The sequence below is a fragment of the Pinus tabuliformis genome, chromosome 5_1 (assembly GCF_031772625.1).
Source record: "Pinus tabuliformis cultivar Carrire ecotype Pingquan chromosome 5_1, CPIR1, whole genome shotgun sequence".
Lineage (NCBI taxonomy): Eukaryota > Viridiplantae > Streptophyta > Pinopsida > Pinales > Pinaceae > Pinus > Pinus tabuliformis.
Window position 1 is genome coordinate 212,219,585 of NC_142305.1, and position 27,378 is coordinate 212,246,962.

The following is a 27,378-nucleotide window of genomic DNA, read 5'->3' on the forward strand; positions in this document are numbered from 1 at the left end:
ACTCCAAACTCATCTCATTGTTCAAAGTGCAAGTGCAACTTAAGAGTGGTTGTGATTCACAACCCAAATCAATCCCCGACTTGATAGTAATATTGGGCTAAGGTAAGCATATTCAGCAACCATCATATTTTAAAGTTCAAAAAAATATTTTTCATTTTTTGTTTTATAAAGAATAAAAAAATAGAGTGTATACTAACTTACACTTCTTCTAAATTTTATCTCAAATTTAGGTAGTTAATTGTTGGGGTTTTATGCCATATCTTTTATATTTTCATCCAAGGGAAAAATATATCATTTGGGCTTTTAAAACATACGTGTTTCACAAGGTATGTCAAGTTGTTTTATAGATCTGAGTTTATTTATAGAAATATACATAATTAAAAACCAAAAAAATCCAAGGTACAAGGATTATTTCCTATAAATCTCACAAACCCTTGAATTAATTTCCATATTTTCATTTCAAACGTGTGTCATTGTTCTACAGCTATTTAGAGCTTATTTCAACCATTAGATAGTAGATTTCAATGCTGGAATAATTTATTGGGTATTCACACAATGGAAATTTGACCCTTAAATCTCTGCACCAAGTTTCCAACTTGCTAGAAATGCAGATTCGTTGCAGATCTGAAGCTTAGAAAGGTTTAATTTGACCTATATCTGTTGTCTTAAACTTCCCCTATTCCTATAATACCAATCTAGTGTATAGACACTTTTGGGTGGCCCTGTAAGGACTTTTTTGTTCTTTTCTACATTTTTCCAGCGATTTTTAGATCTAGTCATAGGACAACAAACAAAAATACATAGATCATCCCTCGTCAAAGATACATATCAAGGACAATTTATATATTTGGTATGTACATTGATTATTTACTCTTTTGAATTGTTTACATGCTTAATATCTTGATTTTAAAGTAAAATTAATTGATGGTCTGCATTATTTTTTGCATGCTTAACATTTCTAAAGCAATTAAATAAGTTATAATTAACTCCTCTCTTCACCCAAGACCCCATTCAAGACACTAATCTATTAATTGTTGGGTGAATCATCTATTATAGGAAATCCTTCCATAGTCTTTCAAATAGGAGTTGAGCATAAAGAGTGGGTACTCATACCAAGGTGATAGTGGGCACTTCTTCTTTGTGTGCCATCTTAGCAGCTCTATAGTAGGCTAGTAGCCCAGAGACTCACTCCACAATCTAATGTGAGAATGATGTATATCTTCGTTCATGCTCAACTCAGAGTTGACATGTGTCCTTAAAAAATATGCTTTAAATGAAAAAACATTGTCGGCTATAATAAAAACATAAATTATTATACATATTTGGATAGCTTTAATTAAAATCAATACAAAACATTAACAATCACATTATGATTGTGTTCACTTGGTTCATGGAAATTTCACATTCACTCTTCAATTAATAAATAAAATATTTCAATGTCTATGTTAAATAATATAATTTTGTAGTTTTATAGAAATAAATAATTATTATACATATATTTTCTATTTCTCTTATAAATATATCAATATAAAGCTTAAATAAATTGTCTGAAAATATATATATAATTTGTGTGGGTTAATGTTTACCTTGGTAAAATATTTCATATTTCAATGCTCTGAAAGGAAAAAGTAATTAAAGGTAAAAATGTGAATTCATGTGTGTTAATGTTAAACTTAGTAAAATATTTCAAAGTTCAAAGGAAAAAGTAATTAAAGCTAAAACAATTTACTTACTTCTAATAAGAAGAAAATGTGTAATTCATTCAATTTTAATACTATAGATCTATCTTAATCATGGATTTATCAAGCACTAAAAGGGATTAAATCTCTTGATATGTAAAGATATTCAAGTTTTGCATTCTAAAAAAAAGTTTGCATATAACAAGATTTGATCCCTCTCAATTTTTAACAGATACATGTTCGTACTTGTGTATTTTGTTTAAGATATATATTAGTATAGTTTGTTTAAGATATATATGATTTTGTTATATTCAACATTACATGCCATATATATGAGTAGACTTCCCATATTTTGTCTCTGAAAATTATTTTTAGAATATTTAAAATATATTTCCATTTTAATATTTTGTGTATTTTTAGTCAATGAGTTAAAAAGCTATGAACTAACGATCCAATTCTCATTGGATCCTCGGCTGGTTTCAAGTTCGATGTTTGTTTAGATACGAGTATTGCCTAGATTTTTGCTTGCTATGGCCATGAACCAGTCACTGATCTATTTGTTTGCCTTTCTGAATCCTATATCAAATTATAATGCTGTGAATATAACATAAATATTTTTTATCTATTAAAGAAATGGTGGTTTGCGTATAACTGAATTGACCTTTGTGCTTTACAAGCGCACATTAGTCATGTGGTGCTTGCTTTTGGGACCTGCGAGGCCAAAAATCTCATACCCTGTGGTACTTACTGTAAGTAGACTTGTTATGTGTGCTCATTATCATTATAGATTCAAGTAGATGGACTGGTCATACTATATAAACGATGGGCACATACAATGACAACAATTCCTGTACATGTGCATGTTATGATGTAGGGAACAGATTCTTTTTCTATAGATAAATGTTATTAAAATGGAAACACCCTAAAAACGTGAAAGAAACTTCAAAAATGTTTGTTTAAATGTTTTCATTTTAGTAAAAGTTTTTCATATATATATATATATAATTTTTTTTTTTTTTTCCAAAATCTGATCAAAAATTTAGGAAAAAACGCTATAATTGTACATACTAGTGGTTGAGATTTGAGATTGCACAATACAGGTACAACAGGAGTTTTTTTTTCAAGGCACTGAATACATTCATGAATTTAAAAAATGCAATTTAAGCCATGGAAAATTGCAATTTCACCAACAATTACATAGCTGGATTCTAATTATAATTACCCAAAAAATATCCAAAAATAAAAACGTTTTTCGGAATCATTTCTTTGGTGTTTCCTAAGCAGCGACATTGTTTCAAGACATTCTAGACACAAAACAGTCATATTTCAGCTTGCAAGATGGAACAGTAATCCTAAGCTGACCACACAAGACATTTATTAAGGAAAAAATAACTGCCCTAAAACAGACTAGTCATAAAAAAAATATTTGAGGTAACGAAAAGCACACAAGTACTTCCTGGTCATATATGCATACCAAACATATGTTTAAGTCCTCGATATAGACCAATAGATACATAGCGAAATACACAGTATGTTTTATGTCCCCGATATAGACCAACATATGTGTAGCGAGATACACAGTTTTATGTCCCGTAGTGTTTTAAACACTCAGAATACTAATATATATAGCATGTACTGAAATGTTACGTGTCATAAATACATTACGTTATAGATTGAAACGATGGGCGATATCTATTCCTAGTTTGGTGTTTTAGTTAAAGCCCCATTCCACATGTAAAAGGTCTTTAGTACTCTCTTTATGATATTACTTGGTTATTATTATCCAATTATAAGGTTATGGCTTATTGGTGTATGAGACCCTTTTGTTTGTGAGACAAGGAACCCGTTTCTGCACAGTGATTTGACTACTAAGTCATAAATACATTACGCTATAGATTGAAACGATGGGCAATATCTACTCCTAGTTTAGTGTTTTAGTTAAAGCTCCATTCCACATGTAAAAGGCCTTAAGTACTCTCTTTATGATATTATTTAATTATTATTATCCAATTATAAGGTCATGGCTTATTGGTGTATGAGACCCCTTTATTTATGAGATAAGGGACCCACCTCCACACAGTGATTTGACTACTAAGTCTACGAAGGCATACATACTCTACACCCTATGGTTTTGAACCTGTGACCTCTTAGGAGGGAACACATGCTCTTAACTATTAGGCCCACTCGAGCTTTATTTGTTTCCAATTTCCTATATTTTGGGGAGGCTCAATTCTAAAACCATTATATTTTGGAATCATCTGTTGTTCCCCTGTTTCATGCAACTTAGCACATATGTACTCATACATTCATATATTTGTTTATAACTTTATAGTATTTGAAACCCTGAAAATTCCTGATTCTAAAAACTGTGTACTCAACCTAACCAATGACAAAATCTGCACCTGAATGTGTAACCCTAGCAACCTGCTGGTAATACAAATCCAGGTGCAAAAGCAATAAATTGCTAGTTGAGTTCCATAGAAGACTTTACTATAATTATATCTGTTTTGAATGTGTTAATGATAGTCTGGTCAGTTGGATGTACTTACTATTTTTTACCTGAAGACAGAAGTGATTGCCTCCAATGATTCAGGCCCATCTGTTTTACAATTTAATATATGCAAACATTTGGACATTGATATGTATGCTTCTTGTAACTAGCAGAAGATTGAATTTATGATCATCCTCCCAAACGAAAAGTTTCCCTCCCCAAAACATTTTACTTGGGTTCCCAAAAGATTATTTCCCCTTGTTGACCCATAAGGCCTAGACTTTTAAGCCTTCTATCATGGTAGTATTCAAGCTGGTCAAGCTTTACAATATATTCCTCAAATGACTTCTGTATTTCCTGCAGCACTTTCTTTTCACCTAATCTTGTGACTGCAGCTATTTCCAATCTGGCATCTAATTGCTGACCTAACAATGCTTCATCCTGCAAACAAAGATGAGAAAATCCTGTTAGGTTTACGTATTGGACAGTGGAGAGTGCTGGATTAAACATACAAATTCTGACATGACCCTGGAAAGCATTCGAAAAATCAATTTCACCTCTTCAATGGTGGAACCATAACCTGATAGAGCAGCTCGGCAACCATCTAAAACTACTTTACAAATAGCTGCCTCATTCTCTTGGCTAACAGGTAAACTTAGATGTTCCCACACTGAATTCCTAAACAATGACTCTAACAGGAAAGCATCTGTTCCACCAAGAGCAATGAGCCGCAAGAATGTTAACATAATCTCAGTCACGCCCTGTTCTTGAGTTATATCAAAGTATGCTGTGGTTTCCATACCATTCAACTCAGCTATATCCAATTTGTCAGCAAAATATGGATCTGATTCTGAAATTTCTAAGGTTAACGTAAAGATATCCCTGTTTGAACCTTCTTCGCCATTCCTCTCCACAAAACCATAATCTATTGCCAGTTGGGCATTGCTTTTATTCTTTCCATATTGCATCAACACCTGAAAAGTGATAGGATCAGCTTATTGACAGTGATTTGGTACCAGCGTGCCTCTTAATCTGAATATGCAATTTCCAAAGCCTAACTATGTAAAACAACATACCTGTTCACCAGTCCTGAATGCAGTAGATGCTCGCATGATTAATGCTTCTTTTCGATCAAAGAGTCCCGTTACCTTTCTCTCCCAACTAGGCTCCTCTACATTTATGCTAAATCCATGGTTCACCTAATTAAAGTAGCACCAATAAATACTGTTGGTATCTTCTTGATCCATAGGAAATCATGCATCAAGAAGAAGCATCACAGGAAAAAGGTAAACTTGGTATTAGACAGAGCTGAGATCTTACAAAATCTGCAAAAGGAACCATAGCAAGATTGTCTCCTGTAAAGGGGGCGAATGTCCTTGATCTCAATATCCCAAAGGCCCAAAGAAAATCCTTCTGTGCGATGTCAAAGTCAAAAAGATGCCTGTTTGGATCTATGATTTCTTCCTGTACCTTCAGAAATTCATTTTGTACATAGTCCTTGTAGCCTAATGTACTATTCAGCAACTGAGTTCCTGTTTCCAACGTAGCAATAATAAGCAGGTAACTATTGCAGAGAAAGACCTCCACTCAACTGTTATTTCACTTCTAAATGCTTTCCTCTAATATCTATCCATGCTAGAGAGCAAGAGAAATCTTTAGAGACTAAATTTTTTTCTTGAGTAATGGAATAATTTTAGTTTAGTTTTAATTGTAGACAACTAACATTCAGAGAAGTGAAAAAATATTTGTATATTGTGTCTGTTGGGCAAGCTATATCTAATATCATGGTAATGGAGATGGGCCTATGATTTGAGCTATTATAAATCACTCTTATACAGAGCGTAACGAGGGTCTTTAATAGGCAAAATTTTCAAACTAACCTTTCAATTCGGCTAGCTCCTCTTCTGACCTGCACTGGTAATTCCATGAAGGGATCAAAATTAGCTTCCAAAAATATCAGTCAAACTTACATAGTGTTTGCAAAAACAGTAGAATAAAGAAGTCTCAATTCAAAAACTATCACTGATGGGAAAGTTGAGAACTTGAGATCATCGGATACCCAATCCCCAGTTCCTTGGATTTCCATTGCTTTGTATTGGAGACTGATTTGTGTCTACATTTGTATACATTACATTACACTTAACCATACACCAGATGACATTGTACCTAGAAAATTGATTCTACTAATATCCTTTTAGGGAAAATACGAATGCTCGTTGTGTGAATGGAACAATCTATTATTAAAACTTCCCCCTAGTGGACTGAATAATAATTATCCAACTGGGTGGAAACTAACAAATCTTAAATCGCTATCTAATAATTAAGACAGGCGCACTTGCTTTAATCCTGCACTATATTGGAAACAGCTGTACGAATGAATTCACCACCCTATCAACCAATTAGACCAGAGGGTTCTAAGGTATCAGATTATATGAATTTATTCAACCAAATTAGACAGAAACCTAAGTTCTAAATATATTTAATAAGATTTCTTGGTCTGAATCGATTTGTTTTAGAACATCTATAATATGTTTCATTATCTTATGAATCGAGGTAAATGTACATCAACAATGATACATTATGAAGACAAAGGGAATCACCCAGGTGCCCCCTCCCTACATTAACATCAGGGAGGAGAGGTAGCAAGTGGGCTTTTTGGCTATAAGATCAGGTTTAGTATCTGTTCATATCATTACACATTTTCTTTTGGAGTAAGATGCTTCCATTCTATTAATATACAATCAAAGTTACATGCATTTAATACAAAATAGAGCCATTAAGAAAGGAGCCACAAGCAAGATGTGTTGAAGAATGTAACTAGTGTCAAGTCTTCATAATTGTACTTGAGTCATGATGTAATATATATATATATATATATATATATATAGTCAGAAGAAATCTTTTTATTATTAAATTGACTAATTAAAGCATGGATTTCATGCTTGGGTAAATAGTCAATAGGTCAAAGCACCAATTGAGTGCTCTAGGATTTTTGTTGAGTCAAATTATTTTTGAGACCCTTCTTGGGCTCGTTAAGGTCAAGAAAGAAAATTATTTTATTGTCCTATTCCTCCCCCATCAAGTCAACCTCTTCAACAGTCTAAAGTTGGCCTCCAACAAAATGACAAGTCAGCCTAGCCTTATATGAAGTCTGCCCCTTTCAAATTGCTCATATCGGCTTATTAGTGGAGGATCCAACGACTATTTATAGTGAGTAAACTCGTTCAGTTTGAAGTGTGTCAAGAAAGTTCAAGTCTGCAATTTCACAGAGAAAGGAGGTCGAAGTCTGTCAAAGAAGATTTTTTTCATCTGTAGTTCGTACAAGAACATAAGGTTATGCAAGCACCTTAGAGGGAGGTCTGTCAACATCATTGCAGGGACCAAAAATATTAGTCACAGGCAGAGAACAGTTGCAGAAAGGGAATCACAGCATGCCAAGAATTGCAGGAGCAGAGTAAGCCTTAATTGCAGAAGAAAAGAAGAAGACCAAAACTTTGGATGGCATGATGGGAGGCTTACCTGATGGGAGGAGGAATATCTGAGTCATGGTTCTGGTCTATCTCAACTTAATCTGATTCTACTGAAGGAAAAGTTTCACTGGGTTTTCCCCTAGATAGGGGTTTTTGTCCTGGCTGAGCGCCTAGATCTTGTGTTCCCTTGTGTTTTTGTGTTTTGGCAATTGTCTTGATGATAATAATGTAATAAGTTATAACAAAGAAGAAGAAGTACCTAATCACAAGAAATTGTCAATTAATAGAGAAATTGAATGATATAAGAAGCCCTAATAATGTTGCCCTAGATTTCTCAACATGGTATCAGAGCTAAGGTTAATAGCATAAGAGGCAACTAGAAGATCATTGTTGGGGATCCGAGAAGGCTAAAAACCTTGATCCTAGATCAGGCCGAGATCTCTGGATAGTAGAGTGAAGTTCTATGCATGAAGTGTAGGGTCTAAATTGACCTCAGAAATCCGAAATTCACGCCATCTCAAAGATCTGAACTTACCGGGTTCTGTGGATAACTGAAATCAAGAATTCCAAGGACCAAGCTGTGTAGAGGATGTCTAGACCCATTTAAAACTACAGTCACCATAATCTTTGAAAGGAGCCGAGTTTCCTGTGGAGAAGGACGAAGATCTGTGCATATATACAAGGGAATGCCGAGCCTCCACAGTGTCATAATAACCGACCTAAAAGGATCAAAAGGAATCTCAATACCTATACTACTCTTATGAAACATTGAAGAGGATCTAATCTACATCCTTTTTAAATTACAAAGGGACCAACTTTTTTTTTTGTGAAGAATAGTGAAGGGAGAAACTTATGCATCTCTGTCTATAACAGTGAAAAAGAGATTTCTATTTGAGGACCTGTAGCAGCTCCTACATCTTACCCTAACCAGAGGAGCTGTGGCATTGTCGTTTCAAAAGCATCTTTGAATACCCATTGAAAAAGACAACGAAAAGAAATTTTTGGTTCATAGCCTATTGTTGAAGAAAGGAAGAATTCGTTGAGCAAACTTAGTATCTCTGTCTCAAGGAAGGAAGCAATCTTCAACAGTGAAAAGAACTTGTTCAGATTGTCTTGCACCAGCTTGTGGAAGGAGCCTTAAAGTCTTCATCAAATACAAGTATAAAAATTATGGCTAAATTCAGAGGGAGCACTTCAAGGAAACCCTACAAGGTTTGTAAACGAGTAAAAAGCAAGGTATGTAAAAAGTCTTCTTCATTAAAAGTATGATTATTTTGAAATTTTTGCTTGGTATTATTAACTCTCTCATGTCTAGGTTTTCAAATCATAAGGATTCTTGTTAGGGTGATTAATCTTCTAATTGAATCTACCCTCATCGTATTACCTTTTGATACTTTGTTTATGAAAGCCTAACCTAAGGGTATGCCAATGAAACCCTAGTCTACTTAGGGTTTGTACAATGAAATCCTTGCTTAGGATATGTGAACAATAATGTTAAAACCCTAGTCCTCCTCTTAGGGTTGTTAGTAAAGAACCAATAAAGAAAAGTATATTCATGTAAAGGTATTAGTCTTTTAGGGTTTGTTGTTGTTGTGCTTAAAGCGAAACCTTAGATCATTAAGGCTGTGATAAGTAAGGGTTTGTTGCTAACAAGTAGAAACCCTAGATTCTTAGGGTTTGGTGAATTAAGGTTTATAAGCAAGACCCTTGGAAAGAAACCCTAAATGTATTCTTCTGCTCAATCGAAACCCTAGCTTGATCAAGATTATTGTGTATTTATTGATGTTTGTTTCTAGGGTTTACCTAAGTATTAATATGAGTCTCTAGTATATGATGATGAAAGTTTGAAACCCTAGATATGCTACTATGTTAATCTGATTATTGATCTAGGGTATAGAACGAAACCCCAGTAGCGATTGATAATCTAGGACATGATGATATTGTTGATATAATAATAAAAATCTAGGGTTTGCAATAAATTCTAGTAGAGTCTATCATTCTGATAGTAATATTGAAGTCCTAAATGCATAGTACTATTATTGGATTATTATTCTTTGATTGACTTAATGTTTCGGAAATAAAGTCTAGGGTTCATGACAAAACTATAGCAAGTTTTTAAAAGTCTAAAGTATAAAACGATGTAACTTTGCTAATTATGAACCTAACTAGGTCTAGGTATACAATGTCTTAAGTTTAAATGTTTTGATGTTGATTTAGTTAACTTCATGCTCCTATATATATTTGTATTTTGGTTGTACTTGCTATTAAAGTTTTGTAGGTACATAATATTCAAGATGTTGAGGATGTTCAATGAGCATGATAAAGGAAGCTATAAGAATGATGATGATCAAGATGACCTTGAGAAAGAAATGAAGCCTTGAAAGATTTTAAGTTTCTCCTATGTTATTAAGGAAGCAAGTTGTTGTATTGAGAGGGAGCTTGAATGAAAGAAAAAGGTATATCTCCCAAGTTGAGAGGGAGGGCATAGCATGGCAATCATAGAAATTATGAAGTCGAAGAATGAATGAAAGTACTACAAATGGACTTGCAAACAAAAGACTCGAGAAGTACTGAGGTTGTATTTGGTGTTGTTGAAAGAAGAAAACTTATGACAAGATGCATTTGGATAACGTGATGGTGATACAAGCGGCATCAGAAAGGTTAAAGACCCTGAAGGTTTGTGTTTACTTGTACACATATATTTGAAAGTTTATTACTAATTGGGGTTATGTTTGTACAAAAAAAATCTCTCCTCTAGAAGGTTGAACACTTTGGAAGCATGCTTGAACAAATGGGTATATCTGGTTTAGTTTACAAGGAGAGTTGAAGCATCTTATGGCAAGATGCTTGGGAGGACATTTGACCGACCTATGTGTTGATGTCTAGATCCCGAAGAGGAAGGGAGGTGTTGGTCATGGAGCTCTATGCACCTAGATCCCTAGGTTGATGGTTAGCAAGTAATCCTAATGGTACCTAGAGTGGTTGAAAGCTTCAGTCCATCTTAATGCCATCCAGATAGAATACCCTGGTCAGGTTTCTAGCCTGTAGCACTGCGTGTGCTCGAACTCTTCGTAGTTCATTTCATTTGGAGATCTTCCATGTACCTTCATATGTATGTAATTATGAATACCTCCCTAATTAAGAAGGAGTGTTGAAGAATATAACTAGTGTCAGTGTTCATAATTGTACTATAGTCATGATGTAATATATATATTTGTCAAAAGAAATTTTATTATTATTAAAATGACTTATTAAAACATGGGTTTCATGCTTGGGTAAATAGTCAATAGGTCAAAGCACCAATTTAGTGAGCTAGGCTTTTTGTTGAGTCAAAGTTATTTTTGAGACCCTTCTTGGGCTCCTTAAGGTCAAGAAAGAAAATTATTTTATTGTCTTATTCCTTCCCCAAGTCAGCCTCTTCAACAGTCTACAAGTCGTCCTCCAACAAAATGACAAGTCGCCCTAGCCTTATATGAAGTCGGCCCCTTTCAAATTGCTCATATCGACTTATTAGTGGAGGCTCCAACGACTATTTATAGCAAGAAAACTCATCCAGTTTGAAGAGTGTCAAGAAATTTCAAGTCTACAATTTCACAGAGAAAGGAGGTCGAAGTCTACAAAAAAAGGAAGTTTTTCATTTGCAGTTCATACAAGAACATAAGGTTATGCAAGCACCTTAGAGGGAGGTCTATCAACATCATTGTAGGGACCAAAAATATTAGTCACAAACCGAGAACTATTGCATAAAGGGAATCACAGTAGGCTAATAATTGCAAGAGCAGAGTAAGCCGAAATTGCAGAAGAAAAAAAGAAGACCGAAACTTTGGATGGCATGATGAGAGGTTGACCTAATGGGTGGAGGAATATCTAAGTCATGGTTCTGGTCTATCTCCACTTGATCAAACTCTCCTGAAGGAAGATTTTGATTGATTTTTCCCCTAGATAGTGGGTTTGCCCTGGCTGAGCACCTATATCTGTGAAAATTTCTAAACTGAAATTCTATCACTGCAGCAACTGATTTATTTCACCTACTTATTATTCTTAATAAGTTATTTACAAAATTCCTTCAGCAAATATTAAAATAAATTCTACTGCAGTTATCACACAATTACCCAGAGAAAAAATACATGCACAAGAATCAATCACATTGACACAGTTATTTTTGGACAATTGTCCCCAGAAAAACCCAATGCGGGAAAACCGATGCAACAGATGAGGACTTTATTAATCTTTAACAGCAATTTCTTTTACAAGGAATAATTTTACAAAGAAATTGAAAGAAAACACCTGAGACTTTCCCTCTGAGACCATCTGACACTTTGGAGACCCTGCTCACACTTCTGCGTCACCCCTACGTCACTTTGATTGACCCGACGTGGCTCTGAGTGGCTATGCGTCAGCCTCAGGCCTTGCGTCTCTCTTTCTGCGCTATCTTCCACTAACCTGCATCACCTCCTCCTCAATGACTGCTTGTTGTTGAAGCCCTCCTCTTCCTCCACCCTGCAACTCCTTCTGAAATCGATCTCCTCTTCCTTGAGAATCGAATTTCCTTGAGATACTGAGTATCTGCCGGCGTGTCTCCAAATGACCCTCAAGTCTTCTCTTATACTTTTCCTATTGATGAATCAATAGCTAAGATTAAAACAGACTTGATCCTCGTCTCTTAGAAGCTTCTCATCCTTATCTTTATTAATACCCATTAATATTTTTATTTTCCTAAGTTTAGACTTAGGAACCCATTAAAAATATTAATTATTTTAGTAACTCCTTATCTGGATGGAATTTCTCAAAACAATTTCTGGGTCTTGGAGATCTCATGTGCCTTAGCCTCTCCTCCAAATTTCAAGGCTAGAGCACATTCGATGCTATCAAAAATCAACACTCCCTCTTAGCGAGGAATGTATTCTAGGCTCTAGCGAGGAATGTGTTCTAGGCTCTAGCAATGTTTCACTATAGAAACATCACATTGATATTCCGCATCGATACCTGTGTTGATGGTTGGCTTGCTGCCTCACATCCCATGCACTGTTGCTTCCTATACTACTACCCATGACACTGTCACTGCCACTGTTGCTCCTATACTGCAGCTCGCTCTCAACCTGCTGCATCATTCTGCCCATAGCACTGCCATTGTTAACCGCTGCACTGCAACTTCTGATACTTATCTATTATTGAAATGGATTCTTTACCATCCCCATCTTCTCCCTGAAATGAACAAACTTTGTTCGTCCTAGAGCCTTGGTGAGGATGTATGCCACATGTTCTCCTGTAGGAGTGTACCTCAACTGTACTGCTCCTCGTTGGACACAATCTCTGACAAAGTGACACCTGATATCAATATGTTTCGACCGACCATGAAATACTGTATTCTCATAGAGCTTGATGCAACTCTGATTATCACACATGATCCTAGTCGCTTCCATCTTTCTCCTGAATAGATTTGCAAGCAACCCCTTAAGCCATATGGCTTCGCACGAAGCTGTGCTAGCTGCCATATATTCTCCTTCCATTGAGCACAAAGCCACGGATTTTTGTTTCCTACTGCACCAGGAGATCATTCCTTATCCAATGTTGAAACAGTACCCAGTTGTACTTTTCCGATCTACTGAACTTCCAACCCAATCTGCGTAAGTGAACCCAATCAGCCTAATGCCATTGCCTCTGGTGTACAATAGTCCATGCTCGAATGTTCCTTGTATATACCTGAGAACATGTTTGGCTGTTGCCCAATGCGTCCTCTTAGGTTCTACCATGAACTGACTGAGGGTGTTGACAGCGTAACAAATGTCTGGCTTGGTATTGACCAGATACATCAAAGACCCTAAGAAATGTCTATACAAGGTGGGATCAACATCTTTATCTTCTGGTGCATCAATCTTCTTCCAGTTGGTGATCATTGGAGTAGCCATAGGTCTACAGTCTTGCGTCCTGAATCTCTTCAAGATTTCTATAGCATATCTCCCTTGTCCCAGGAAGGTCTCACCCTTCTACTGCCAAACTTCCAACCCCAAAAAATAACGCATTTGTCCCAAATCCTTCAGAAATAGATCATCCACATATAACACTAGGATTAGAGGCTCATTCTCTACAATCAGATAGTAGAGATTAGGGTCTGCGTCACACTTGACGAACCCCATCTTCTGCAAGTAGCCATCAATTCGACCATACCATGCCCTAGGTACCTGTTTCAACCCATACAAGGCTTTCTTTAATCTGCATACATGAGATTTCTTCTCATGTGTCTCAAACCCTTCTGGTTGTTCAATGTATACTTCCTCTTCTATTACCCTGTTCAAGAATGTCATCTTGACATCCATCTAATAAATCTCCCACCCCATCTGCGCTGCAAGAGATATCATGGTCCTAATAGAAGTATACTTGGCTATTGGGGCGAAGGTTTCTTCGTAGTCTATCCTTTCCTTCTGAGCATACCCCTTAGCCACGAACCTGGCTTTGTATTTCTCCACACTGTCATCTGCAGCATATTTGACCTTATAGATCCATCTCGAACCTACCACTGATCTGTTCTAAGGCCTAGGTACCACTTCCCAAACATCATTGACCATTATAGAGTTGTATTCCTCCACCATAGCATTTACCCATACTTGATGCTGAACGGCCTCCTGAAAACTAGAAGGTTCCCCAACCTGAGCTACTAAGGCCTGGTATCTATCTGGCTATCTTCGCTCCCTTTTACTATTCCTGGGTGCACCAATGAAGTCTTTTGCATCCCGTAGAATATGTCAAAGTTATCGTCTCATTCTTCCACTGGTAGTAGGTACATCTATCAACTACTCTTCTTCCTGAGATTCCTCTTGTTCTAAAGCCTTGTCTTCAGGAGGATTTCTGGTACCAGTTTCCGCTGGTTGAAGTTGTCTGACCAACGGCTCGTCTTTGGACTGCTCCTCGAAAGGCATTTCTCGGGATTTTCTGAAAGCTCTATCCTCCATGAACTTTACATCCCACCGAACTACTACCTTCCTACTCCCTGGAAGATAGACTCTATATGCCTTAGCATTCTCGCTATATCCCACAAGATATCCTTTCTCAGCAGTTTGATCTAATTTCTTTCTCTTCTCTTCGGGTATACGACAATATGCTAAACTCCCAAATATCCTGAAATGATTGACTTCAGGTGTCTTCCCAGTGAAGACCTTCTCCGAAGTGATTTTGCCCAATGCCTTGTGAGGAGTCCTGTTTTGGACATAAACTATCGTGTTGCATGCTTCTACCCACAGGAATTTAGGCATATCCTGATCATATAGCATTGCCCTAGCTGCTTCCACAATAGTCATGTTTTTCCTTTCTGCTACTCCATTCTGCTTTGGATTGTAGGAAGTTTTCCACTTTCTTCTGATGCCTTCCTTAGCGCAAAAATCCGTGAAGTTCCTGTCAACATACTCTCCACCATTGTTCAAGCGCAACACTTTTATCTTCTTTCCTATCAGATTCTCCACTAGAGCCTTGAACTCTTTCAATCGACCGAAAACCTTATCCTTGGTTTTCAGAAAGTAGATCCAAGTCTTCCTGGAATGGTCATCGATGAAGTTGACGAAGTATTTTGCGCTTTCCACGTCCTCTGCATCAGCTTCTTTAGCCCTTTGCGTCCTCTACATTGGCATCCTTAGCCTCTGTGTCAACCCTTGTTGCCTCTGCGTCAGCCCTCCTAGGCTCTGCGCTGCCTCTTTCGGCACTCTGTTGCCTCTCTGATATGTATTCTTCAGCCTTGGATTGAAGTCCCTTGTTGAATTGCCCCTCGCTGCAATTGATCACTCACTTGATTTCCTCAGCAAACCTTGCCCCAAAAAATCGAATTCTTGATCTTTCTTAGTGTGTCTCCAACTGACCCTCAAGCCTCCTCTTATACTTTTCCTGTTGACGATTCAACGACCAAGATTAAGTCCTTAATCAATGGCTAAGATTAGAATTGGTTTGATCCTCATTACTTAGAACTTTCTCACCCATATTATATTAACACATTAATATTTTAATTTTCCTAAGTTTAGACTTAAGAACTCATTAGAAATATTAATTATTTTAATATCCCTTCATTCGGGTGGAATTTCTCCAAATGAATTCTGGGTCTTGGAGATCTCATGCGCCTTAGCCTCTCCACCAAATGTCAAAGCTAGAGAACATCCGATGGTACCCAAAATCAACACTCCCTCTTAGTGAGGAATGTGCTCTAGCAATGCTTCACCATAGAAGCATCACACTGATCTTTCGCATCGGTCCTTTGTGTTGATGCTTGGCCTGCTACCCCACATCCATTGCACTGTTGCTTCCTGTACTGTTGCCCATGACACTGCCACTGCCACTGCTACATCTGTACTGCAACTCCTCTCAAAATGTTGCCCATAGCACTGTCAGTGCTAACTACTGCACCGCAACTTAGTTACTGAGAAGTAAGTAACTGACTTCACCCAAACGCTGACATCCTAGTCAGTCTGGAAGCCTCGTGATGCTGAAGCTACCTCTGCTGCTATCCTGTGCCCCCTCTGCTGCTGCAAACACCTTTGTGCCTCTTCCACTACTGCAACCTCCACTGCGCTGCCTCAGATTTCGGCACTCTAACTCTATCATTGTTGCTCCATCACACCTTGCTCTACCCGACACCTGTCATCATGCTATTGTCATTAAGGGCTCTCGTAGTCGTATGTGATCCAAGAGTTTGGGCACCTCAAGGATCCTACCGCTGCAAGTAGTCCACTCGACTACAACTCGATGTCAGCCCACCTCTTTTCTAGAGGTGCATGAGCACTCATGGCACAATTGTCATCAGTCTCGACATCCTTCTCCGCCTTTGTTGGAGTTGCCTTTGAGTCAAAAGCTTCTCCCTTGCCTTTCTTCTTGGGGCACTGAGATGCATAATGTGCCAGCTCCCACAGATGAAGCACTTGACCTTGGAGATGTCTTTCTTCTTCCTCTTTTGTAATCCCTGTTGTCCCGCAGATGCAAGCACTGCATCCTCCTCCTCCTTCTTGCTCTGAATTCCCTTGCTGCTACTTCCCGTCTTGGTCAATCTCCTGAGCTCCTCCTATCAAAAAGCTGCCCACATCTCCTCCCAATTGGGGAGAGTCGCTCTGCCCAAAATACCTTGGACAAATGTCTCTCACTCCTCGGAGACTGCATTTAGGGCAATCCTGACTAAGAACTCTCGATCTAGAGTAGACCCTACTGAAGTAAGCTCGTCACGAATCCCCTGCAACCTGAGAAGGAAGGGATCTATCTCCTCTCCCTTCTGCATCTGATATGACCTCGGTTGATTCTCTAATAACATCTTCCATTGCACGGAAGATCCCTTGTATAAGGACGTCAAGGTGTCCCACATCTCCTTTGTTGTGATCTTCTCAGCAATATGTGGTATGACATGATCTTTGACCTCGTCTAGGATCATGCACTTCGCCCTTGCCTGGGCTTCCTCATACTTCTCATTCTCAGCTGGGTCAACTGGGATAGGCACTACTTTCAAGGCATAGTCCTTGATGCGATATTTATCTAGGATTGCCAAGATCCTAGCCTTCCAGACGACAAAATTGGAAGCCCTGTCCAATCTGTCCCGATCCCTCAGTCCATTCACTGCCATCTCTGCTCTTCTCTATTAGACTCCCTCTGAGTCCTGATTTCCCTCTTGGAAATCCTCCTGCCAACTGTCAAATCACTCCTCTCCAATCCTCCTTTGCTGTTGCAACTTGGATCTGGATTTATTGGCTAGAAAATCCATCGAGGTAGTGCTTCCCTCTGCCTTGGTTCTGTCTCCTTACACAATGTTCTGCACCGACAGAAACAACATCCCACCAACTCCTCAAATCACAATCTACACAACTCCCTTAACCCCGACAACTGAAAAATCTGAGCCCTTCAGGCTCTGCGCAATACCAACGTAGGTTGAAACTACTCCCGACCAACTGCGTCACTCTTTCCTGGCTGAGAAGGATGACGTAGCTCTGCGTGAGCCTGTTCTGCCTCACTCTGCCTCTGTGCTAGCCCTTCCCTTGGCTCGAAATGCTGATGCAGGCTCTGCGTGAGCCTCTGCATCACCCTCTAAGCACTGTGTCACTTCTTCTCTTGCCGCTTCAGCTCTGGAACAACACTGTCTCTCAGGACAACTGCTTCTGCTGCAAATTTTCAGATTTCTTTTGTTGGTGTCTTCAGTCCTCCTATGATCTGCAATCGCTTTGATACCATGTGAAAATTTATGAATCTAACACATCAGAAACCCCTACTGCAATATCTAGTTTATTATCTCCTACTTGTTCTTTACATTAACAAGTTATTTAATAATATAAACATCGAAATAAACACAATTGCAGCCTTCACAAATATACAGATCAACAACTGAAATAAACTAAGACAACACAAGGGACACCGTTATTTTTGGACAATTGTCCCCAGAAAAACCCAATGCGGGAAAACTGGTGCAACAGATATGAGGGTTTTATTATTAAGCAGATTTCTAAATACAACTAGGGTGCCAGAAATGGCTCACCCTTCAGAGAATATCCTTGGCAGCAATACCTTTATCTGGAGACAGATATTCTGGCTAATCAGCAACCGGATGAGCAATCCCACAATGACTTCGGTTGTTCCTTGTGTTGGACAGCAAAAGCTACTCCACGCACTCCTCTAGAACTGCGTCACCCTCTCTAGAACTGTGTCACCCTCTCTGGCTTTGCATCAACGAATCAGTGCTCAGTCTGTCCCACTGAATCACCTCAGGGCAGCCTCTGAAGCTTTTTGGGTCCTCTGCATCAGCGTCTTTGGCCCTTTGCGTCCTCTGCGCTGGCCTCCTTAGCCTTTGCGTCAACCCTCCTAGGCTCTGCGTTGCCTCTTCTAGCACTTTGCTGCCTCTCTGATAAGTATTCTTCAGCCTTGGATCGAAATCCCTTGCTGAACTGCCCCTTGCTGCAACTGATCACTCGATTTCCTCAGCAAACCCTGCCCCAAAAAATCGAATTCTTGATCTTTCTTGGTGTGTCTCCAACTGACCCTCAAGCCTCCTCTTCTATTTTCCTTGTTGACGATTCAATGATCGAGATTAAGTCCTTAATCAACAGCTAAGATTAGAACTGGCTTGATCCTCGTTACTTAGAACTTTCTCACCCATATTATATTAATACACATTCATATTTTAATTTTCCTAAGTTTAAACTTAGGAACTCGTTAAAAATATTAATGATTTTAATATCTCTCCATCCGGGTGGAATTTCTCCAAACGAATTCTAGGTCTTAGAGATCTCATGTGCCTTAGCCTCTCCACCAAATTTCAATGCTAGAGAACATTCGATACTACCCAAAATCAACACCAATGAATGGTGTTGAAAGATCCCATGGCATGGCTATTTGCTCTCTACTATAGTGGAGGCCCATGGCTCTCAACGCTCACCCTACAAGTGCCATTAAGACCCTCTAAAGGCCTTGGATGCCATATAGGGAGACCAAGCCCCAAGATGAAGACCAACCTGCAATTTTGTATAAGATCCAATGCGTCTCCTCACCTTCCAACACAACAATTCATTAATGCAATTGAGTAAATGAGCTTACAAAGCATGGAACCAAGTGGCCACTTCATAGTGGCATGCCCTTCTATAATGGGCTTTAGAATGTACAAGTGTCCCTAGGCGCAAGAAAGAGGTTAATCAAGACCCTATTAGGTGGCTTCAGCCTCCATGGGAGTGACAAGTCCATGGTACATCCCTCAAATGGGAGGTGTCATGTAACATAATGATGGAATAGATTGGGGACATCAGGGGAGGCTCCAAGCCACATGCAATGGTACAAGGTAGCAAAAATGGGGGGAAACCCACACATGGGTGTATAGATGAAAGAGGGAGAAATTGTGGTATATGAGTTACCCCAGCCTTTGTTTTTCCACCCTTCTTCATATGCCTTTTGCCTTTTGGGGCTCCAGGGAATGAGAGCATGACGTGTAAGATATAGTAGTGATTACCTCCTTAAGGTTGTGTAGTCCATCGCCCACCAGGTGTTGGGACAATCATGGGTTCCTTAATGATGCAAGGGGCTCATATAGGTGCCCTAGGAACCAGGGTGATGGCCATAATGATATGGGGTAGAGCTCATGTTGGCTTTTGCCCACGTGCTAAATTTGTATGTCCTAGCCATCTTTTGCATTTTATGGTACATTTTCTGTTGAGAGTGGCCAAATTATGCATTTTACTTTCTTTTTAGTTGCATCAACCTCTGGGGCATCGTTCCAAGTTCAACCCAAAGTGTGGAAAAGGTGAGGGGCAGGCTAACTCCTTGTGGACCTAATGGACAAATGTGGACCTAGGTGAGAAATATGTTGAAAGGGGCTATAATGAGTGGAGCGGAGTGATGTATGTAGTGTAGGAAGCAGGACCACGCAGTCAAAATCAGGGTTTCCCATGTAGTGTCATTCCTAAAGTTGGTAGCCAATAGAGGAGATCCCACGGGACTAAGATACAAGATTAACCACCAAATTGGACAAGGGGACAAGAGTACATACCAAGTCCATTCTTTCCGCCTAATCCCCCCACTAATCTATGCCCAAATGTGTCCATAATAATTAAGCAAAAATACCCAATTCCATAATGAAAAGCCATACCTTCAGCATTGGAAGACCCACCTTCAAACATATGATCATGACAGAATGGGCGGGGGCGCATAATGGTTGGCTCAGGTGGTGGAGATGGTGGCATATCGAGCTATCTGGGGGTTGCAAGGGGATGTTGGTTGTCGGCTGAAGACAATCTAGGAGAAAAAATTCTCCTATGGGTGTCACCCACTGGAGGTGGGTAACAAGACCCAAAGATGGATGCTCAACCACCCCCACCACATCTCCAACATGAGCCTTCAACTGGCTCTCCAAAGATGGTTCATCATGCACACTGTGCATATCATCCTCCTCATCTGACTCATGCTGCTCTATGTGCTCTTCATGCTGAAAGATTAGTAGCTCATCTCGCAAATCTCCCTAAATGTCTTCTCCTGGGTCTTCTTCACATATGGGGTCAATCTATTGCTCCTCATTCTCGATCGCCAAACATGGATGCATAGGTGAGTTGCTATCAATATCTTCACATGATTGCCTACGCTCCTTAGAGGTATCCATGTGAAAATAAATGGACTCAGCTATAGAAGAAGAATCCTCATCAGAATGGTCAAAGGGAATCTCCTCCTGTTCCACCTTTGTATCACTCAAGCATGAGAGGTTAGGTCCCCAAGGTCCCTTGCAGATAAAGCAAAGACCTTTCCTCAGCTCATTCTTGCTGCCAGTTTGAATCTTCACATCCTTGTCTTCACTACAAACTCGCATCCTCCTCAACTCCTCCTTGGTCAACTGCCTTTTGAATAGTTTCATGTTCTGCTCAACCAACCCTTCGGCTAGTTCATAGGCAGTAGGTGAGACAACTTGTTCCTTCCTCCAAATGGCCAATAACTTGGATTGCAGCTTCTTGCAAATGGCATCATGGTCTCCCATAACTAAAGACAAAATAGATTGCATGTTTGTTTTAATCGTGTCAGGATGATGTTCCTTAATGCTGAAGAAACATTGGAACATTTGAAGAATCAAATCATTACATTCTAGATCAAGCATGACATCATATGATCTGACTCCGACCATGATTTCTAAGATCTTGAGCTTCTTTCCCAAGGTAGGACCCAAGGTGTTATCCAAGTCTTGGAAGCTTTCCACTATCAGCTGGAAAACTTTCCTCATAATATCATCATTGTAGGGAGGTATAGGTGAAGTTATCCTCATGACCTCGTTGAGACAGGAGGCAACTATAAGTCTCACCTCCTCACAAGGGTGCTCCAAGAATCTTTGTTGTATCAAGGCAAGCATTGTTGGCTTTAGAGCCCAATTTAGAATCCTCAAATTTGATCGGCTCACCTTAGAAAGTTGTGAGTCTAATTTCTCCAGATTAAAGAGAGTTTTTGTGGTCACCTTCATGTTCTTCAAATCTGACCCAAGTGCAAAGAACCAATTCCCTACCTCTAGTTCTTTCTACAAATCCCTTATAGTTGTAGGATAGCATGTACCCCCTTTGAAAAGGGTTTGTTGTTTGGTTTTGTTCTTTGGCCCAAGGAAGCGTTTGTTGAAAAGTGTAACTAGGTTCATTCTTCATAATGACATGTAATTGATGCAAAGACGAAAAAGAAAATTATTATTGTAATGCTTGTCTCATGGGTTTCATGAGCAAGGAATTTTATTTTTAGGTAAGGCTCTCATTGTGAACCCTTAGGATTGGTCATAAAGTCAAATTGAGTCAATGTCATGTATGAAGGACCCTTCTTGGGCATGTTACATTTTTGTATGAGTCATTAAAAGGATAAGAAGGCCCTCATAGACCAAGCAAAAGCATCTTCTTCAAGTTGGCTACAAAATGAAATAATAAAGGTACTCCTAAAGACATGTCGGCTCACCCTCAACTCATGGCGGCTTATTTGATGGGAAAACAACTATAAATATGCATCTCGGCCTCATTTCAAGAGCAAGATTTTCGGAAAAGCTCTGAAATAAAGAGAAGTGCAAAAGTCACTAGAAAAGGAGCCATATAACAAGCAAATAGAAGGCAAGGAAAAGCGAAGTGTTTTTTTTGGGGGGACTATTTTTGGGTTATTTCTTGTCACACGTGTGAAGAAAGAAGGCAACATCTGTTGCAAAAGAAGCTGAGAAGATTGCTAGAAGAACCAAGGCCAGTAAGATCACTTGTGAAGTCAAATCAAAGGAGTAGTCATTCATTCAAATTAAGGAAAAGTCATAAGAAGGTCTCCTCTCCAAGCGAAGTGGTAGCAAAGTGCAGAAGTTGGTCACACGTACTGCAACTAGGATTTCAACAGAAGTTGAGGGTTGCAAGTCTGATCCTAAAATCCGAGATCTAAAGGATAACCAAGAAGGAAGGAGAAGCAAATAGTTTGACTATTGAAGAAAAGAGGTTCTGTGTCTTGGTCTTGGAGTGGCAAATAGGTCAAGGGTCTTGGTCTTGATATTCGTCAATTGAAGTCTCTATAAGAAGAAGAATTCGTTTGGGTTTTCATCTCAAGTGTGAGAGGTTTTGGCCCTTGCTGATCGATTACATTGTGTCTCTTGTCCAGTTATTGTTTATGATTTGGTAGTTGTTTGATGAAGAACACTATAATAATCTAATTAAAGAGACGATCATAATCTAATGAAGTAAAAAACATTCACAAGGAGTTATCATAACAAGAGAAATCACCTAATCTTGATGCCCTAGATTTCTCAACATGGTATCAAAGCTAAGGTGACAAAGTCAAGGAAGGGCATCTCATCAAGGGACACTCAACTATCAAATCTCGAGAAAGGCATCAAAACAAATCTAGAAGAACATCTTGGAGTCAATATCTACAAAGAAGTGTCAAAACACTAGATCGAAGAAGAAAGTCTATGCCAGCAAGAAGTCTCGAAATCCTCAAGACATCTCAAGAGACCACAAAGACCCTACTGAAGTTGAAGGAATTATACATCAAGTTTCTTTCTAGAGAGGCGAGATCAAGGACGTTGTCATCATCTTCAAAAGTTCTAAGGCAGTTTCCTCTTGTTGAAGCAAGGACCTTACCATTATAGGTCGTCCAAGAAACATCAAAAGGTCATCATTGATCATCATCAACAAGGGCATCTGTTAATTTTAAGTATGTTCTATGCTCAGAGCAATTTATTTAAATTTTCGCAGTTAGCTCAATATCTTTTCTAGATTAGCAATCACATCAGCATTAAAGTAAATTGCAGATAGAACATAAACATAGATCGCAGAAAACAAGCCAAGACAAGAGGACACAAGATGTGGCGCTAGCCAGGGACAAACCTCAATGTGGGGAAACCCTTGATCAATTCTTCTTATATGTTCTTCAATAGTTCAGCAGAGAGAGAGAGATAGTACATTTACAACAAAAGTCAACACTTTGACTTATCTAAATAAGAGCATAGATCATCTCTAAGAAGATGATACATGAGATAGCTGAACTCAGTTGAAGACATGCTGCTTCAACTGATTCTCCAAGGTGACTCCTTCACCTATCATTGTGTTGCACCTCGTCATCATGCTGCACCTCACCGTGCTGCACCATGTTGAAGCCATCATCACTAAGTTGGACCTCATGACCATGCTGCACACATCATAATGTTGCACCTAATGCTACCACTACTGTCCCATGTGCCATTGTTGCACCATGCTGCCACAGTTGTCCCATGTGCCATAGCTACATGATGTTGCCACACAGCTGTCCCATGTGGTATGATGAACCATGTTGTCATACAGCATGTCTCATGTGCTTGCAACACCATGCTTGCCATGTTGACCATGCTTGCCATGTTGACCATGCTTGTTATTGTTTGCCATGTTGTCCATGCTTATTGTTGTCTCATGTTTGCCTTAGCATTCCTTTGTTGTCCCATTTACTATGCAACTGTCCCTAATAGTCATCTTGTCCCAATTGTGCCATTATTGCAATATGATATTGCCATACCTTGTTGTTGTCCAATAGCCTTGCCATACCTTGTTGTTCATGACTGATCTGCTTAGGGCACTAGGCAACCCTAAACTCCTCACACACAGTCCTCGAACAACCCTCAAGAAAACTGCAATATACTCTCATGAGACACCTCCCTAGCACGCTGTTGTTTCGGGCATGTTTGAACCCTCAAACTCTCCACGTTGCCCATGCCTTGAGGTGGTTAGGACTGCGGCCTACCACAGTGCCACGTTGTCACCTACAGCACACCTTTTTGCTTCCCCAAACAACCCTTCTTCAACTCGGCCTACCCTCGGCATCCTTCCAGGGGCTTGGTGCCTTGTTTTAGGCCTTAAAACAGTCCTCCTTTTCAGTCGCAATAGGCCTACCATATGCCTGCGGCTAGGGCACCATAGGTATGTTTAAGATAGTGTCTATCTTCATCTTAACAACAGATAGGATACCCTTGAGACAGCGTAGAGGATAGGACATCTCTTCATGACTACATCCTTTAGGTTAGGACTGCGTTAGGGCTGCGTTCTAGGACTGCGTTAGGGCTGCCTTCTGGGTTGTGGCTAGCGCTGCCTCTTTTCCTCCAACGTCTAGGGCTTCCACTCCTAGATTTCTCTTCCACTAAAACCCAAGACAAGTGGAGAGAAATCAAGATAGAAGTGTGTGTGAAATGACTCTCAAGTCATCTCCTTTTATACTAAAACATTGAGCACATGTGGGGTTTATTTGGTTGCTGGCCGACCTTGACAAATTGTCTTATAACACAAATACATTCATAACTCTATGAATACTTATCGGAATCGGATGATCTTTAGATCAATCCTACACCTCTCGATGCGAGGGATCCAAGAAAAATATCAGTTGCCATATATAAGATGACCCACATGGAGTTTGGCCCTAGTTGCCAATTTTAACAGCATCTCCATCAAAAGATCTAAAGTGATCTCCTTCTTTGTGAAGTCAAGGATCACTATTGAAGAGATCTATCCTCATCAAGGAGAAGTTTTCAATTCTCTATATCATCATCAACATCAAGGAAGCAGCAAGAAGGAGCATCCTATCAAGTAAGTATATTTATGTCCACATTTGAATATGTCAAAATGTTTTTTCTGCAAGGAAAGCAACAAATTGGTTGGGGCTTCAAACTACCTTGCATGGAAGAAAAGGACATACCTGAATCTCATTGAAAATGAGGTTATGGAACATGTCAAAGGATCTATCACTAAACCAACAAAGGAAGATGCTCTATGAAAGGGGAAGTTAGGGCTCAAAGGATTCTCATTGAATCCATCAAGGTCCCCTCATTCCATATGTATCAAAACTCGAAACTTCAAAAGAAACCTATGACAAATTGGTAGAGTTGTATTTCGTAAGCATTGTTGGAGAAGTCATCTATTTAAGGCAAGAACTCTACAAGCTAAGGATGTCAAAAGAAGAAGGAATAACCTCATACTTTATGAGGATATCTAAAATCAGGGATCAACTCAAGATTTGGGAGAAGTCATGTCTGATAGAGAAATTACTACAGTTGTACTAAATGCACTACCATAGGAGTGGGGTAACTTTACTTAAAGTATTTATGTAAAGAAAGAAGCTACTCCATTCCAACATCTATGGTCATTGTGCAAGATTGAAGAATCTAGGCTAAAGGAAAAATCTGATGTAGAAGGAGGCAAGCAAAAACAAGCTTATGCTTCTATGACTAGAAGGAAGGGAAAATTTGGAAAGTCTGGTTCTCAGAAAAAGAAAAGAAACATGGCTAAGATTCAATGCTATTGATGTCAAGAATATGGGCATTACAATAGAGATTGTCCTAAGATCAAGGAGGACAATAACAAAAGAGGAAGAGAAGAAGCCCATATCACTGAGGAAGTGGAGGAAGTTGAAAAAAAGTTGACCAAGAAAGAGGAAGTAAGAGATCTCTACTATGACTGAGATAGTCTTCCTCACCTAAGTTCTTTTCAAGTTCTTATTCTTAAGCCTTTTGTTGTAAGATATGGCTATCATGATTCACTAAGAAAAATGATGGGATGCATCATGGCATCATAGAAGCATTGAAAGCAAGAGCTCGTGACATCATCATAGAGAAGCATGAAAGATAATTGAAAATTGAAGTCCATGGCAATCACCCATGGAAGGATATAGCTCTTGGAAACCTCATTAGTAACATAGGTGGTACTTATGGAAAAGAACGAAAAGGTCATCTAGTACATAGCTCATCATACATCTGTCAAAAGGAAACATCTGTTGGATGAGGATACGCAAGATCCTCTATAGGAATCTTCGTCGGAAGGTTCACCAATCAAAATGAAGCAAGAGTTTCATCAATAATTCCAAACTTGTGGAACTCATGGGATGTTGGTATGATGATAAAAGAGGTGAAACAGATCAAGGAATTGAAGTTCTTTCAATCAAGGAAGTTGTTGAAGGAAGCCTAGATGACCTAAAGGTAAATGAAGTATGTATGCTTGTATTTGATAATGTTGAGTCATGTCATATGGTTGCAAGTAACATGGGTAAATGCTCTAGCTCGAGAGCATGATCAAAAGAAAGGATCTCCTCCTTTGAAAGGATGCAGGAAAGCATAAGTCACACATTGTCTAGATGAAATCAACATAATATGTCCTCATATGAAATATGAGGTGGTTCACTGTGATTGGAGGAACTCTAACTAAAAGTTCCTAGGAAGAAAATGTGTGAAGGAAGAAGGAAAGACACTGTGGAATGTGCAACCATGAAGAAGGTAATCAACATCCAAGGACTAAGAGACTTGAGTAGGATATCTCCATGAAAGATATGACAACTATGATGAAGTCTGAAAAAGAAAGAGACCTTTGACAATATATATCTTTTGGAGATGTGTCAATGCAAGATGTTGATGCAAACTAGGAGACGTCATGATGAAAGACCATCACAAAGGTAATTTTGATTTAAGTGTTCATTTCTTATTTTTGAAACAAATACCTGGATGGGCTTATGCAGGGGTGCGGGGAAGAGCTATGGAAGTCTTCCACCACTGTTGACCATGTAGCAGGAAGGAAGTTCCTTCAAGAAACATGGCATGAAAGAAGGAAGCCCAGATATGGAATAATGGGTCACTTTTCAATGATGACATGACTAACTCGTGGATGAAAGTGATGGATGGCCTGTGCCCTACGAAGAAGTCCCAAAACACGAAGACTCCTAGATAAAGAAAAAGAAGTTCTTAACATCGTGAGTAGGAATTCTTCAAGCAGTTGGTTGTCCCATCATCTCCACCTAAAGAGTTGTT

The 27,378-nt window shown here is 39.0% G+C and overlaps 1 protein-coding gene across 3 annotated transcripts in view; it reads right to left on the minus strand.

Moving 5' to 3' along the window:
- Positions 1-4,066: 4,066 nt before the first annotated feature.
- The window catches only part of LSMT-L (Rubisco methyltransferase family protein), an 87,005-nt gene continuing 63,693 nt past the window's right edge, over positions 4,067-27,378 (minus strand). Inside the window, exons 2-6 of one of the 3 annotated variants that reach the window (XM_089431963.1) lie at positions 6,051-6,079; positions 5,491-5,702; positions 5,247-5,369; positions 4,728-5,144; positions 4,067-4,611 (exon numbers count right to left, since the gene is read on the minus strand). In XM_089431963.1, the coding sequence (XP_089288089.1) occupies positions 4,399-4,611; positions 4,728-5,144; positions 5,247-5,369; positions 5,491-5,702; positions 6,051-6,079 (994 nt within the window). In that variant the 3' untranslated portion in view covers positions 4,067-4,398. Of the gene's footprint in view, positions 4,612-4,727; positions 5,145-5,246; positions 5,370-5,490; positions 5,703-6,050; positions 6,085-27,378 lie in introns of all 3 variants that reach the window. The other 2 variants (XM_089431965.1, XM_089431964.1) reach the window with 2 other exon arrangements.